This window comes from Patagioenas fasciata, chromosome 2, assembly GCF_037038585.1.
Source record: "Patagioenas fasciata isolate bPatFas1 chromosome 2, bPatFas1.hap1, whole genome shotgun sequence".
NCBI lineage: Eukaryota > Metazoa > Chordata > Aves > Columbiformes > Columbidae > Patagioenas > Patagioenas fasciata.
Genome location: NC_092521.1, coordinates 68,852,682 through 68,869,621, shown reverse-complemented (window position 1 = coordinate 68,869,621; position 16,940 = coordinate 68,852,682). Strand labels below are relative to the sequence as shown.

At 38.4% G+C, this 16,940-nt stretch overlaps 1 protein-coding gene across 1 annotated transcript; it reads right to left on the bottom strand.

The window, feature by feature from the left end:
• Positions 1 to 242: 242 nt before the first annotated feature.
• FH (fumarate hydratase) lies at positions 243 to 16,940 on the bottom strand. Its single transcript, XM_065832827.2, has 10 exons — positions 16,672 to 16,940; positions 11,610 to 11,744; positions 10,740 to 10,850; positions 7,998 to 8,174; positions 7,230 to 7,412; positions 6,109 to 6,274; positions 4,094 to 4,297; positions 2,846 to 2,973; positions 1,042 to 1,195; positions 243 to 451 (listed from the first exon to the last, which is right to left on the bottom strand). Exons 1-10 carry the CDS (start codon positions 16,783 to 16,785, stop codon positions 309 to 311), a joined length of 1,515 nt encoding a protein of 504 aa, XP_065688899.1. The 5' UTR covers positions 16,786 to 16,940; the 3' UTR covers positions 243 to 308.

Sequence of the window (16,940 nt, the reverse complement as noted above, 5' to 3'; positions counted from 1 at the left end):
TTATAAGCACACGTCGGGGCGTGCACCACCTTTCATAATTGCTGCAAGTCTTAGGAAAACACCTTTTCAGTTAGATCAGTCTTGACATTTTACCTATTTTCTATTTTCTATATACATATATATAGAAAATCAGAGCTGTAGAATCTTCCCCATAACATCAGTTCACCTGATCTATTAAAAAATTACTTTTTAACATATATTACTACCATGAGATCTATGGCATGAGAAATGAAACAAAAGCATAGGGTATTTGTTTCATTTTATTTATTTTTTATATTAAGAACACTTTTACTTTTTGGGTACAGAAGCTACTGAGGACCCAACATGTCTTTAGGCTTCACCCACTGATCGAACTGGTCCGAGGTCAGGAACCCCAGCTTTATGGCAGCTTCTTTTAATGTCGTCCCTTCTTTGTGCGCTGTTTTGGCAATCTTAGCTGCTTTATCGTATCCTGTAAAAAAACAAAACAAAGAAGTTAGCCATTTGCAGTTTCAGAAGATTCCTTAGAGGTGGGGGAAAAAAAAAAAAAAAAAAAAAGTGGGACACTTGGCCTTTGGAGAATTAATTTGCTAGATATTACTATAGCTGTTTAAGTCAATTTGCTGTAAATGCACATAAAATGTTTACACCAACTCCTTACTTAAAGTGAAGGTAAATTCTGTTATTCTGGTGTTAATGCATTTAGATAAAAGTTTTCAATGACTTTATCCTTTTTAAAAAAAATCTCATTGTGTAATCTTTCACTTTTCTTTATTACTAGCAGTCAAATCAGGAAAACAGGTCCACAAATTCTCCCAATCCCCCTTTTTTTTTAACTCCAGTCAGAACTATTTTTATCATGCCCTGGTACGGCCACTGCAAGGAGGACATGTCTTTTTCAACAGCAATTGCAGCTGGTGACGTTAAAGTAAATTAACATTTGGCCTGAGCCACAACTTGATCTCTTAAACACTGTGACAATAAAAATAATGTGTGCAAAATAACATTAGTGCAAGATATTTGAGAATAATGTTTTGAGAAATTTCTGATCCTTAAACCTACCTATATGTGGGTTCAGTGCTGTTACCAACATCAGAGATTCACTCATGAGTTTGTTAATCCTGTCTGTATTGGCTTGGATTCCAACTACACAATTGTCAGTGAAAGAAACACAAACATCGCCAAGAAGTCTTGCAGAATTTAAAACATTTTTGATCTGAAAGAAAACAAAAACATACTGTTACATTCAGACATTAATAGCTGCAGTTTGGCACGTCTGTTCATGACCAGTGTCCCCCTCACAATATCCACTCCTTTACAAGTCTGTTTGTACAAAAGGAGCACAGCTAATTGTGCACCCTCTTCCTTCAGCAGGGCAAGCTCAGTCACTCCTATCTGGAGGAATTTGTGAGAAGCATTCAACAGCAGAAGAGCCCTTGCAGGAAGATGACCCCAGTATGTGTAATCATTTTGTTACAATGGTTCACAAATAACCAAGGAAAAAATACATGAAGGCATTTGAGTCACCATCATTCCCCCCCTCAGGTACCAGTCAAGGGAATCCATCTGAAAATATAAAGTACAATAACATCTGGCATTAGTGCTCTACTTTGACAACCCATAACATGCCACTTTTTTTTTTTTTGAGATGTGTCTGTTTCTACCAGACTTTATCTTCTGTTACTTCTCTTGGCTGCTCAATGATTTATTTTTCCTTTTCAAAACTTTATGCTATGTACTTAGAAGAAATATGTTCAGATTACTGGAAAACAAAACAAAACAAAACAACAAACAAAAACCCGAACCAAAACAAAAAAAAACATTAAAGTACAGACACAGTAAGGAAGAGAAAAATACTGATTTTTATTATAAGATTTCAATTTTCTTTTGATCATTTCTAGTTAGCATAATAAAAAAGCAGTATCAGTTAGTATAGCCTGTGCAGAAAAGTAACACATGACATGCTGCTTCCTTTGTGTCTCTTATTTCTAACAAGACAACAAAACCTCAAAAACTTTCCTTTTCTTTCTGTTTAGTATTAGGATCTTTTCTGCAAGTCACCTTAATTCTTTTTAAATGATCATCCTTACCCTAACCTCTGTGCTACTCCTTTAGCATCTTATACACAGTTATCTACAATCTTCTGATTTGATGCTTTTGTTTATATTCTTTGCCTCAATTTTGCCTCTATTTATTTTTCCTTCTTGGTTTTAAGGAACAAAAAAAAAGTAGATAGCCCAAAGAAGACAATAAGAATTATGACTTGGTGTCAAAACATCCAAATTTCAGTACAGGGTGATTTGTAACACTCAATTAACTTGACTTTTTCTAATTAAATATACAGACTCAGCAGTATGTATCTTGAGGTATCCCGTTCACGGCGTAGAAGGTAGACATTCTTTTAAATACTGAGTCTAAGACTAACGATTTAGAATTTTACATTACTTCCTTGCCAAAAGAATGTAACCCTTTGGTATTCAGCAGTAACAGAAATTAGTAACAGATAGTTGCTAAAGAAAAAATATTTTCCTTTTTAGCTAAAATGCTAAATTCTTTTTAGCTTTGGACAAAATTTTACCTCAGTTTGTATTCTTCTTTCCCTACTTCTTAGACTGATGATAAACATACATTGTTAAGATAAAAGCTTATCTGCACAAGATAGTTTCATGTAAAAAAGATTGCCAGTTCCCTGTAAAAATAACAAGTACTTATCATACAAAATAATAAAATTTGTTCTCACAGTTTATTAGCTTCTCTGGCACTTGTATTGACCAAATATTCGCTGAGGTTTTTTTACCCATGAGTTATCTCATTGTACAAACAACGATTTTAAAAGTCCTAGGTATTTAAAGCTTTATGAACTTACCATCATGGGCTTAAAAACATTCAGTTCAAAGTGTCCATTGCTGCCTCCTACAGTAACAGCAACATGGTTTCCCATAACCTGGGCTGCCACCATGGTTACAGCTTCACACTGGGTAGGGTTCACTTTTCCTGGTTGTGGAAGGGAGAGAAAAAGGTTACCAAAGAAGAAGGCGGAAGGGAAAAACAAACACCCATAGTTTCCTCATTTACCAAATCACATTCAACAGAAGATGTTTTGTAGATTAACGCGTCTTACTCATCTGTATCTGTGCACCACAGTAAACAAGTAATTTCCATAAGTGATATTGTTTGTACTATTCCAATAATTCAGCAAGGATTTTTAAAGCAGGTATAGCTGCTTTAGCAATATACCAAGACTTTGAGAGCTGTTAATTACTACAGTTCTTAACAGTAAAGAGATTGTAACCTGTCTTTAATCATGCAAGTGAATGTTTCTGGTGAATCACTACCAAATCTCAGTCACCTTAAGAAAAGCATTATTAATTTGTTAGAATTACTTTGTAATAGAATTCGTATACTAGGTTGACTTTGTCAGGAAAAAAAAAAATAGAGTAGCCTCCCAACAAGGAAGTTTTACAGTTGATTTAATTTCTAGAAAAAATCCTAAAAAGAGCATTCACTATCTGCCTTTTTTTAAAGCCAGATATGATCACAACCTGTTTCTTTCATAATTTATCATACAGAAAGAACATGCTTAGAATAGTTTTGGATATACAATATTCAAATATACATACTTTGAGGGCAAGGAATTATTACTAATATTATTCATTTCTTTCTTAACTTCCCCTACAATGAGATCATTGCAGAAGGAAAAATGTGCGTACATAACACTAATCAGGCTAGGAAGAAAAGACAGAAGTCAATTTACATTGCAATATTGCTACACATCATAGATTACATCACATAAAGCTTCTTTCAGAAAAGCCTTTATGTAAGAATTGTAGAGATCTTGCAATTCTAAAAGAAGGTTTTGAGAAGTATGCCTGTATTACTGAAGTCATATGTTCACAGATACTACTCTCCCCTACATACTTGCCAACACACAGCACATGCAAACACATATTTGTATGAACACAAATTTTGGCAAAATATAGCAGAAGATAAAAACTGACACAAGTGTTGAATCAGGGACTTACTAACATTTAACAGATATTTACCAAACACCACAAGAGTTAGAAACGCGAAACAAAAGAAACAGGCAATTTTTCTCTGTACATTTTCTCTATACCTGGCATGATGCTGCTTCCTGGTTCATTTTCAGGCAGGATGAGTTCGCCTAGTCCAGAGCGTGGTCCAGAACCCAGGAAGCGAATATCGTTAGCTATTTTCATCAGGCTGCATGCCACTGTGTTCATAGCCCCACTGAGTTCAACTAGAGCATCATGAGCTGCAAGAGCTTCAAACTTATTTGGAGCAGTGACAAAAGGCAAGCCTAGAGGGAGGGGGCGAAATATTAAACCTATGAGGTGCTTCCTTGTAGGCATAAAACAGATAATCAAGCACATAATTAGCTTAATAATAATTTTTAAAAATGTTACTAACACTGTAAGATCACCTCTCTTCTCTAGACTTTTCCTCACATATTTCTTAAACAGATTAGATAAATATAAAAGTCACTAAAATAGAGAATAATATTAAATTTGAACATCTACCCACAACAAAGGTACAAATCTCAGGCTTTCATGCTGTGTTGCATACCAAGCATTGCTTTGCACCACAAATGCGAATGTCAATAATCTCTTACAAGTTAGCCCTAACTTCTGTATTTCTTCCATTAAGTCAAGTTAGATTCTTTAGTTTGTCAATCTCTGTGATGCTGTCAGTTATGAAAATGGAGGGGTTTGCAGCACAGTGCAGACATTAGGATAAATAAAAAATAATCACAGTGGAATTAGCTGCTTAAAGAAAAAAGATGCATCCAAGGGAACAACAAACCAGACAGAACATGAGAAGGCTAATTCAAGACTAGGGAGAATGCCTGAAACTGCTGCCAACAGCAAGAGCACAGGAGCAATGGAAGTAACAGCTCTATTTACATTAATTAAATGCCTGAGATTTAAGGCTAGGTTCCCTAACAAAAAACATCTCTTCAGGGCTTTGCCCTGGAAGAAAAGTCTCAGCAGAATTTTACTAGTGGTGAGTGATGCACGCAGGGATGCTGACTGTGGACTGTACTTCTGCCCCACAACACTACTGATTTGGGCTTACATTGTCAGTTTAAATAAGAGTAGCATAACACCATTTGCTAGAAAAACAGCAAAATTTCTACCAGGTTTTGCAGTTCTTGCCAAACACCAAATCCCACCTAACTTGCACAGGCTTCTGAATTGCAACAGCTGCCTTCCCAGTTGCAGAGATCATTCCAGACTTTCCATTTCGCCCTTGCCACTAAACTTCCCCCATAACAACATGTGGAAGTTCAATAGTCTGCCCTACTTGTTTTCAACTCCTACAACCTGCCCATATGGTGCATCTCACTAGTGTTAAGGTGGAAGAGGTTCCTACCACCACCAATGGCTTCCTCAGGCACCAAAACAAGCCCTATACTGCCTCTCAGCAGCTGCTGTTCATGAAGAGTTACTTCTTCCCTGTCAGAGTACAAGAAAATCTTGACCCTCTGTGAGACAGCGAAGACTGATCCATTAAAACAAAAATACTGCTGATAAGCAGTTTTGGGTTTTACAGCAAATTTAGGTGAGAGACATAGGCATTCATTTTGGGGACATTTTGAAAACTGATACTGTGACACAGAAGAACTGGTTCACAGATCAAAAAAGTCAGTGGCTCTGTAAATTACATCTATAAAGACAGCATCAAAAATCAGACAGCTAAGTTTTATTTTCACATGAAAAAAAATATAAGGCAGTGGCTTTGGGAGGTCTTTTTTTTCTTCCTTTGTGCCAAGTCACTGTAGATTAACTGAGTCAGAGGAGCAGAGGTCAAGACAGATGCTGGACTAATAATAGAAGCCTGAAACTGTATCCATCTCCAATAAGCCTTGCTAAGGAAAACATGGCCATTTCTGTCACTTTCAGTGCCTTGGGTATAATTACAAAAATACATTCCATCAAAAATCCTAAGCACAAGGCATATAAAATACAACATTAACAGAAAGTTGTTTGTTAAAATATAAAGACAATTTGAGCAGCTTATGAGAATTATGGAAACTGAAAGATTTCATTTGAATTTGACTGTATGTTACATATACTGCTTTACTGATAACTCTGAAATATCATTCCTCACCTGTCAGTTCAGCCACTTTAGCAGCAACTTTCTCAGCAAAGCCAATTCTGGTGTTTAATCCTGTACCAACTGCAGTCCCACCAGCTGCCAGCTGATACACTCTTGGCATGGTTGACTCAATCCTAGCCACGCCGTATTTAATTTGTTGCACATAGCCACTAAATTCCTTTGAAAGAAAGGAGGACAGAATAAAGGAACAGAGACAACAACCAAGAATAAACACCTAGAATTACTCAGATTTTTAACATGACTGGACTTATTTCTTTAAAAACCTGAAGGCAATGAACTTCGACACAGATGCTAGGTCTTAGTGCGTTTTCATTAAGAGGGAAAAGGTACATATATGAAAAGACTGCTCTCACAGTATGAACACTTACACATAAAACCAGCCTGCATATATACAAATGTATTGACAATGCATCTTTCTCTTGTCTCTTATGTCAGTTCTGTACTTAGCAGGATCTGAATCCAAGGTAAATCAGATTGCACATTAAATTACTGTTCTCAAAGTATAATTAGAATATTTTTTCACTTAATTTTAGTTAGCGAAGAATCCACCTGTGCATTCTTGGAAAAAACAAAGTTTACATGGACTTTTATCAGTTCAGTTTAAGCTAATTACCAGATTAGTGTAATATAAGCCATTCTTGATAATATGACAACAACTATTTGCTATTACATATATATAAATATACACACACACGTATATATACACAAGATCATATATTAAGGATTTTTGTTCAAAATACTTAGTAGACGTGTGTTGGCAAAACTTCGTTTGTGTAAGCTTACAGATTACAGACTACCTACCTTCTTCCTTTCAATGCCATTGTAATAGATATATCACGATATCTGGTAATGGAATACGATTTTAAAATAATTTATATCTTATATTGTTAGAAGTAAAACACACATGGAAAAAGAAATCAGAGAATTTATGATGCAGTAATCAGAGTACAGCATCCAGCAAACTCCAATAAAGATGAAAATACTTTGAGAGTCAGCCACTTTCCTACTGTTTCTCTTAAGCTCTCAACTTGATTTAGGCCTCCTCAAGTTTGCCTCAGTTTCCACCAATATATTCAAAAGAATTTTCCAAACAAATACATTTTTTTTTTTACCTGTCCAAGTGTAAGTGGAACAGCATCTTGCGTATGAGTGCGCCCTATTTTTATGATCTGGGAAAACTCTTTGGATTTTGCTTCAAGTGCATTCTGTAGCTTCCTTAGTCCAGGTAACAACACCTCATGAACCTCCTGGGCAGCAGCAATATGCATTGCCGTTGGGAAAGTGTCATTTGAACTCTGTGAAGGAAGTTCAAGAAATTTATTTACAAGCTTTTCCCACCATTGTTGCTGTAGGAGGTACAGGTATGGCTTTATTTTCTTTATTTTATGAACAGGAAGAAACTAAAAAGCAACTTAGCAATGTTCCACAAGTCAATCTGCAGGAATAATAAAATCTTTTAAACTCCAGTCCAGCACCCTATTGATAAAGTCAAGTTTTCATAACTATACCCACAGAAAGTTAACTACATGAGTAGACTGTTCACAACAACATTGGGGCCAAAGAAATAAAAATATTTGCTAAAGTAGTTATGAGAGAGAGGTAACAAATAGATGGATGATTTTTAAAGTAATTGTAGGTGGCTTTAAGACACCTACGTGTTGCTTTGGTAACATTAAATCCATTCCCAGGAGATGGAGAAAGCAAAAAATACCAGGCAGTGATATAACCAAGTCAGTGACTTAAACTTCGGCTAATTTGAATAACAAATTAAGAGTGAATTTATTTATTTGTTTTTTTTAATCTAAACAGTGGCTATAAGGCAACCTAAAAAAAAAAAAAGCCTTTTGACATTAAAAGTTATATAATGCGAGTATAACAACCTGGCTTTTGTTAACGTGATCATTTGGATGTACTGGGGTTTTACTCCCCAGTTTGCCCCCCAGTATCTCAATGGCTCTATTGCTGATGACTTCATTGACATTCATATTGGTTTGAGTTCCAGAACCAGTCTGCCACACCACCAGTGGAAAATGATCATTTAACTTTCCTTCAGCTACCTATAATGGAAAAAGAGAGAGAAAAGTTGTTCTACTGGAACAAAACAAAACAAACAAAAAAGGCAAGCATAAACTTGAGAATTTTATAGCTATAATTCAAAGAATGTTCTCCATTATATTTGTAAATATACATATCACAATTGTGAATTTACACTAGAGTAACTGAGAATTTCAAATAATACCAGATATTAAAAGGGCAAAAAACTTTTGCTATGCTTTTTGAAGATGCCCAATTCTGAAATGGAGAAATATTTAATTTTATTTTGTGTTCTACAGTGATAGAAAGAAAAGACTTTTAAAAGGTCTTTTAGGTTATACCTTCCATTTCCCAAACAATGCAGATGATTTTTTAAGTCAAAAAACATTCCCCTACTTCCCAAATTTTAAAGCAATTTGGATTCTAATCCTCTTGAATAGGACTAGAGGTACTGCATGCTGGTTGTCCCTTCCACAGTTATTTGTTCAGATTAGTGAGATCTCCTGGGGAAGGAAAATATCTTAAGTAGTTTCTCAATCACAGCACATAAGGTGCTGTATTTCCTTGGGTCATGAGCATCCTTTGGGTGTCAGAAATATCAGTTTTCAGACAGCAGTTATCTGTTTATAAACTCCTCACAGCATGGGTGCACTGCTTTCTCCTAAGAAATCAATCTCAGCAGCTGTACAATTTCATCATGAACACCAATGACAGCTACACAACAATTTGAATTAGGGGCATTCAGAAGTGCATTCCTTATGGGAAACAGTCCCCCAGAGGAGGTGTTTCTGTCAAAGCTCATCTGCCATGCACATACAGTACATGATATTTGTATAGCTGGACTCTGAAATTTCTCCAGATATGAATTTCATACAGTGAAGTCTCAGACCTCTTAGATCTGTACACATTAGATTTTGCATCAACAAAATGAACCAACAGATGGTTGCTGGTATCGCACACCTTCTTCCTGTAAGGCATGCTTTCCCTAAAACTGCCCTGGACACACATGGTTTTAAATTGGGAGGACTTGTGACTGTTTTTACTGTACCTCAACTGTAACTGAATGTGTTACACACATAAACAAGAGAATCACATGGACTTAAAAAGATTCAAGTGTGTTGATGTGCTGATTACCCACAGGAACAAGGTTCCAATCAGCCAAAAACGGGTATACCAACTTAAATCTTCTGTAGGCAGGCACTGCCATCTCAAATCACAACAGAACAGCAGTAACAAATACTCTCTGTTTTATCTACATTTTTGGAGCCTGCTGAACGTTATATGCATTTAGAGATTCTTCTAAATAAATGTTTCTGATAGTATCAAAATCTGTGCTCAGAAGTATCACCCACATGCATATTAGCTTCAGAAAAGTCAAGAATGCAAAGCAAAGGATCTGTTGTCACAACTCTGAAGCCAAGTGACTATCCAGATCATTAGGATCCATCAATCCTTCCAGAATTATGCTTTTCAGGAAAGGCTCTTAGGTGTTTTCCATCTTGTACAAGGCAAAGTTCCCACCTCCAAAAGTAACTTGGTTCCTTGCTGTGTCTCTTTGCTTTTCAGTAATATTAAAACATTTTTTGGAGGTAAGGGAAAGAACAGCACTGCAGAGGTGTTTTTAAATCACAACAAAAAAAAAAAAACCCGAACAAGTTTCAGAGGCCATGAGTCTAAACTAAGTAGCATTTAGCCACCAAAACTTCCGATCTACCTTTCATTAGGAGAATCCTATAAATCACAAGAAGAAACTGGACATATTCTGGAGATCTCCAGAGCTCCTGGGTCTTGGGACTTATGGTGATATAGCTGGTAGAAAAAAGAGAAGGCCTTCTGCAAATACTGAAATATTTTGAAGCTAGTCAGAATAAGAAAGCTCTGTAAAACAATGCTTCTAGATAAATACATCTGTTGGTTTACACAAAGCAACATACCCGGTATTACCATACCTCAAATAATGGTAATTCACAACTCTGTGCACTTGGGTGGCATTTATCCTGAGAAAGAGGAGATGGCTCTGTGTGTCACATCATGTCCTCTTTAGCTATAAAAGTGATACTTAAAAGCACAGATTTACTAGTAAACTTAAGTCTGTAAAGGAAACAGACCAGTAACAGAGAAACTTTTCAGGTTGCAGATGGTCTTCACAGTACCAAGATGCAATTGCTTAGGAGATTGGAGACTTCCAAAATGACAAAGCTTTGCTTGGCATGTCAAACTTCACATTAGCTGAATGAACCAAGATTCCATTCCCCTCTTAAGTTTTTTCATACTGTTCATCTGGTAAAAGTCACCACTATGCAAGTAATGAGTAGTCTTTTATAGAGGCCAAAACTTACATTGGTTTTATAACTTAAATATCAAAATGTATTTGAACATTCTACTATTTCTATAAATGTAAGAAGTAAAATAGTAAAACATTGTATTAAGTGATTTATCAACCTAAAAAACAAAATTTACTAGCAATAAATGCTTTCCTCTAACAATTTGAGAAATGCAAGAGGTCTTCCCTCAGCCTCCAAACTTCCTGTGAAAAGCTTAACAAAGATACAATGAGAGTTCTAGTATTTCAAACAGTTTGTTCCTACCTCATTTGCCGCCTTTACAATAGCATCAGCAATCTTTGGGTCAAGACCATAATCTTGATTTACTTCAGCAGCTGCTCTCTTCAAGATTCCAAAAGCTCTTATAACTTGAACCTGAGACACAAGAATAAGTTTAAATACATTGTTGTGGGTTGGGTTTTTTTTGCTTCTTTGTTTCACCAAAAGGCATTTTCAGAACTTATAGCACAGACCTAGTCCTAAACCAAACTCCTTCTGAACTTAAATCCAGCAGTAGTTCATCAACCAAACCAAAGAGCAATCAGGTCACACTGCCTATGCTCCCATCAACAGTGACATTTATCCAAGCACTAGAGAAAGCAATACACACCTCATCCTTTCATTGTAAATCCAGGTATGCTTTGTGTAGCAAAACAGATTACATGCATTAAAATGAACAAAAAAGGAGAACTGTTCTATTTCCGAAACAGCCTTTTTGCGGGCAAATCGACAAAGTACTTGCACACTAATCCACAATGCACAGCTACATGTGAAAAAGTAACTTTGTATCAACTGCTGCTACACTAAACATCTTCATTAACAATGTATATAATGCTATACTATAACAAACTATTCAGTCTTTCATCTTCAGAAAAATGACAGATTTTTATTCAACCTGGTTATTAAAAAAATTAAGCAACACAGTAAAATAATTATTCAAAAGCAACATTCAGGTTATTTAAATGAAACAAAAAGTATTTCTAACACAGAACAATATCTTGCCATGAAATTTCTACCTTTAATTAAAATCCAAAGTTGCTCATATTCCCAGTAAAAGTCTGAGAAGAAGGTATTCAGTCTCACATCCAAAACAGACTTAAAGAGAAGGAATGAACACAGCTTTAAATTACTTACTGGCATTCTTTCTGAAACACCTCCAATCTTGAAGTTCATTGTAGATCTTACAGTCTGAGCACCATAGTATTTGTTACTTGGGACCTTTAGTTCACCAAAGGTATCGTATTCTATCCTAAAAGCCTCTTGAGTGGACTAAGGAAAAGGAAAACAAAACAAAAAAAAAGAAATACTGATCAAGAGCACACCATTTTTGAAAGTAGATATAGCTAAGAAAAATGCGCAAGAAATGGGAAAAAACAAGGACACATGGTCATGGGTGTTTTTCTAATTATATCTTCAAAGTTAAGACATTGTTCTAGTTTGAGTACCTGTCCCACCAGAAGTCACAACTACTAATGTGTGTAGCTTAGCTGGCCTGCTGGTGACAGGCAGCACTGCAAGACTTAAGACCTCAACTGGCCACTGTACACAACACATCTTCCTGACAAAAGATTCAGTGTCTTCTTTTTGAAGAATCAGTAACTTATCTTACACTTTCCAGAACTGGTGTTTTGTTAAAATCAAACTGAAGAACTAGCACAGTAAGAATTCAGGTGGCATCCACCCAGGCAACAGACACGTAACACAATCCCTATCTGAAATCCACACTGCACATGGAATACAAGGTAAGGGAGCAACTGATCAATTGAGTACCAAGTTACTGATAATTAAGTATCTTCTTAAGCCTAATTAACCAACAACACAGTTGCCCTACCTGTGCAACAAGCGGAAGCCGCATCTAGACATACTTTGTGTAATATGCTGTAAGGCAGTTTTCTGTGTCAAATATACACCTAGCATGCATTATTAACACAGACAAAGGTAAATTAATTTTAGCTGACATACAGCGAAGTAATTTTTTACTTTTTGTGAAACAGTCCATTCATTTGTGATGATGTGATCACATCCACATGCAGGTCTGCAGAGATTATGGGATGAGCAGGAAGCAAGAGCAGTTTACTCTTCCTCTCACCATGCCTTGGCCAAAGTCCCAGTTTTCTGTGAGGAAGGTGTTAATCTTTCCCCAGACAAGATTACCTTCTTGCAGTGTCTTCAGAAAGGGGAAGAAGTCTTTTAAAAGTCTTAATCATAGATGGAGTAAAACAATCCCAGCTCCATAAGTAGGGTACATACAATGCCAGGCTTTGACCTAACCTTGACCCTCAGGGATGAGTCCTGGAGACAGCTTTTTCAAAGCATCAAGTCAGTGTTGCAGCACAGTGAAAGAAGAAAAGCAAATGTTAGAAACTCTGAAGAAAAGCAGAGGATACAAGAAGAAATATTGCTGTGCCACGATGGTTCATCTAGATTCTGAAGTCTTTCTGCAGATTTGGTTCTTTTAGCTCAACAAGCATATTATTGGAGACACTTCAAAGAAAGGCAATATGGCTGATGAAAGGTAGGGAACAGCTTTCTTAAGACAACTGACTTTTTCATTATAAAAAGAGACAACTTGGTGTTTGAAGGAAAACTGAGGTCAATAAAAGCATTAGCAGAATGGCAACGGGCAATAGCTGCTCACTCTCTCTTCCCATACATGAAACAGTCAGGTTAGGCTAGCAAGAGTCAGGTTTAAAGGCAGGAAAAAGCAGCAGCTCTTCACACCAACAGCAGACTGATCAAACTCCTTGCCAGCAGATACTGCAGATGCAAGAAGTCCACATGAGTCCAGGGAAAGCGAGATAAGCACTCAGAAGGAAGATCTAAACTGAGTTATTATACAAACCACAGACTTGGGAAAATCCTCTGGGTCAGAATAAGAAGAAAGCATTGTGTGTGTTTGTACAGTTCTTACTCCTCCCTAGGTGTCCACTTCTGAAGCCAGACTGTTCCTCTATTTTTTTGCTTTATTTGCTCCTTGCTGGGTGAGTCTCGGTCTTCTTGGACAGGAGCACAGCCAGGTATTGGGCAGAACACCCTCTCCAGCAACACTGAGATTCTGCAGCTGCCAGTCCAGGTCCCCATCATGGCAGATGTCAAGCTGCAGGTGGTAGTGGCATGGGGGGCGGAGTACCAGGCTTTTTACTCTCCTAAGCAGCATTCCAAGCTCTGCCATCAGACACTCCAGCTCCACTTGCTTAGGGCACTCTTGCAGAGTAGGTCATGCATGGGACCCAGGAGAAACTGCAGCCCAGCCCACAAACAGCAAGGGTTAGAGCTCTCACATTGCTGTCCTGCTCACCACACCTTGTGTTGTGGTTGTTGCTCTCCCACGCACTGACCCCACATGAATACAAAGCTTAGTGCGGACCAGTAGGTCATTCCTATGTTCTTCAATCCTCTTTATCCTATTTTAATCACCTAGAATTCATTTACATGCTAGCACAAAACAGAACATAGTCAACACTTATTTCGTATCTTACTATCAAAAATGTTTTAATAGAAATGTTTGTCAGTCTTTTGGTAGATGTCCACATATTAATATTCCAACAAAAGATATCACTGATGCCTCTGAATTCCCTGCTTTTGATATTTGGATACCTTGTGTAAGCAGCCGCTGTCAAGCTTTTCCTACAGCTGGATAAGCAGAACCAATTCAGTTCCAAGCTCAGCTCTTGACCATCGTCACTAGTTCAATCACCAAAAAGTACCCACACTCAAACAAAATAAAGTTAAACTACCTGTAGCCTTTTAAACAAAAAACCTAGTGATTGCACAATTGATTCCTCAAACTTACATAATTCCAAAGTCAATAAAGGTGAAACAAAGATAAATACGATCAGTACCTCCTCGTACAAGTACCTTTTCACAACAAAATCCTGTTATGAAAAAAATAAATTATTTCCCTAGCCGACTCCACATTACATACATCCATAAACTCCAATGAAGTTAACAGGGTTACATACTTTAAGCTGAACGTCATTTGCTGATTAATAAAGTAACAGGTAACATTAGGTAAAAAAGCAAAGTGATATGTTCTCATACCTACTTAAGTAACTAAACTTCAACATTACCTTCAGATTAATGTAGCAGCCTGCAGAAGGCACTGAATTTTTATGTTAAAAAACCATCCTTCTCCCACCCCCCTAGACAGAATTGACCCACAAGTAGCTTTATGAGCTGAAGGTCCCAGTTCCTGTATATGTGCAGGGAACTAATCAGCTCAAACTGATTGCACCATAATGCACTAGAAATTTTGAAATGGCAGAATTGCTGCAATAATGTTTCCCATGGAAAACTACATTCTTATTGAAGGATGCAGCAACTTTTGTATCTAAGTATTTCAGTTCAAAGAATCATCATTTTTAGCATGTTAATACCAATCTTTAAAGGCCAGCAGAAAATAGAATTTGTGTTCAACTGCTCTCCTTTAGCAGATGAAGAGTATTTCCATTTTTAACTGTAATTTCTCCTTTATAATGTGAAGTCACAAATTCTGAAATTTACTCTTTAGAAACCAAAACCAACTATTTTACAACATTCAGCTGAAGGAGCATTATGACGACAATTCCATTTAAAACATCTTGTGCAACCTGGCTCCAAGTGAAGGTAACACAATAGTCATACCAAAGCAAAATATGCATGTTTGGTTGTGTCTATATGAGGGGTTCCAAAACACATCTTGCTGAGGAAAACTCTCTGCAAGCATCAAAAAATAGCATGTTGTTTGTTTGCTTTTTAACTTAAATACTTGTTGGTACATTTTTAGAAAATTTTCCTGTAAGAATTCAAGGGCTACTTGAGTTCCAAGTTCACTGAGGGACATTTTGCTATAACTTCAGCTGTTATTTAAACCCAAGCAATTAATACTGTCTATTTACAGGACAGGTTATATTTCTGACCAGCAAAGATCAAAATGCATAAATTTCATGTAAGACTACAGCATTTCATAAACACAGGGTCTTCAGCAAGTGAATGAAGACCGTGATCCATAATGTTTTTATTGAATGATTCCAAACAGAAAAATAAAAAGGGAACCACCTGACAGGCCAATTGCTTATGAGTTACATGGTCTCCTCTGACAAAGGTTTTCTTATACAGATGCATTTCATTCACCATGCAGTTTACTCATTCATGTGGAAGCTTGTATTTTTAATGCAATTTTGCATACCATAATAAATATCACAGACTGGGACCTAATGTTCTAGTTAAATTTGTTAACTAATTTAGTAAACTAAGTAATAAAATTAATACATTAATTAATCAAATCCTAAATATCTCCTTTCTGCTGGAATTCTTCTGAGTCTTGAGTTACCTCTTTGTTTTAAGGAGTGAGCTTAAAGCACATGAGACTAAAGTTCCTATGCAACAAACTAAGTGTTAACACTAAGATTCAGGTTTCCTTATTCAAATAGCATTTTCATTTCGACACCGAACCGCACACAATAAACAAGTCACACTTGCATTTCAGCCTGACAATCAACTGACTATACCTGAACAAGAGGCCACTACCAGCTCTTAAGTTTTCAGGCAATCTCGAAGATTTTCCAGATACCCTCATTTTTTTTTTTTTTTTTTTTTTGTAGCTCAACAGCCCTAAGAAAGGGCATGACATTTCTGTGGAAGCTGCCGCACGCCACAGCTCTGACACAGCAGGTCCTGCAGTAGCACCTTTCCTGGCAGCCTGGCTATGCCGGGACAGCTCACGGCCGCGCTCAGGACGTAAATCTCATCCCCTGTGCAGCGCACCCGGACAGCTGCGCGCTGCAGATACCACCAGCTCGGCCCTGGACGCAACCACCACCTCGGGGCTGCAAATCTGCGCGGCCCCCCCGCAAGGCGCTGGGCAGGGACAGGCTCCTCAGCCTTCCCGGCGGAAGAGGGAAATGGCAGCGGAAGACTGACGGGGGTTGGCGGCAACGTCTTCCCGGTGCCCTTCCCGCGGGGGAACACCCCGGTTAAAGGCCCCGGTGCCCGCCGCCCTCAGCCCAGCCCGATCGGCAGCCGCCGTTCCCTCAGGCAGCGCGTCCGCCCGCTTCCCCCTGCCCTCCGCTGCTCCGTCGGTGGTGGGAAGGGATGGGGGAAGGGGAGAGCGGCCGAGGGTCGCGATCACCGACGGGCGCAGTGGGAGGAGTCAGGGCAGCAGCAGCAGCTAGAGGTCACCGGCACCCCCGACCCCCCGCCCCGCCGGGGTGCTCACCATGGCGACGCGCGGCAGCGGGCCCCAACGGCCGGCGGCGCTCGGGGGCGGCTGGCGCGCGAGGAGTCCGGCGGCGCAGCCCAGGCGACGGCAGTTGCGGAGTGAGGAGTGCATGGTGAGGGCGGCGGGGAGCAGCACCGGGGGCCGGGCGCGGGGAGGGGGAGGGCGGGAAGAGCAGGCCCGCCCCGGACGAGCGTTAAGGTAGTAGGGGCGTCCATCACCGCAGAGGCTCCATTGCGCCAATCGGCTGCCGCGGGCGGGAGCCGCGC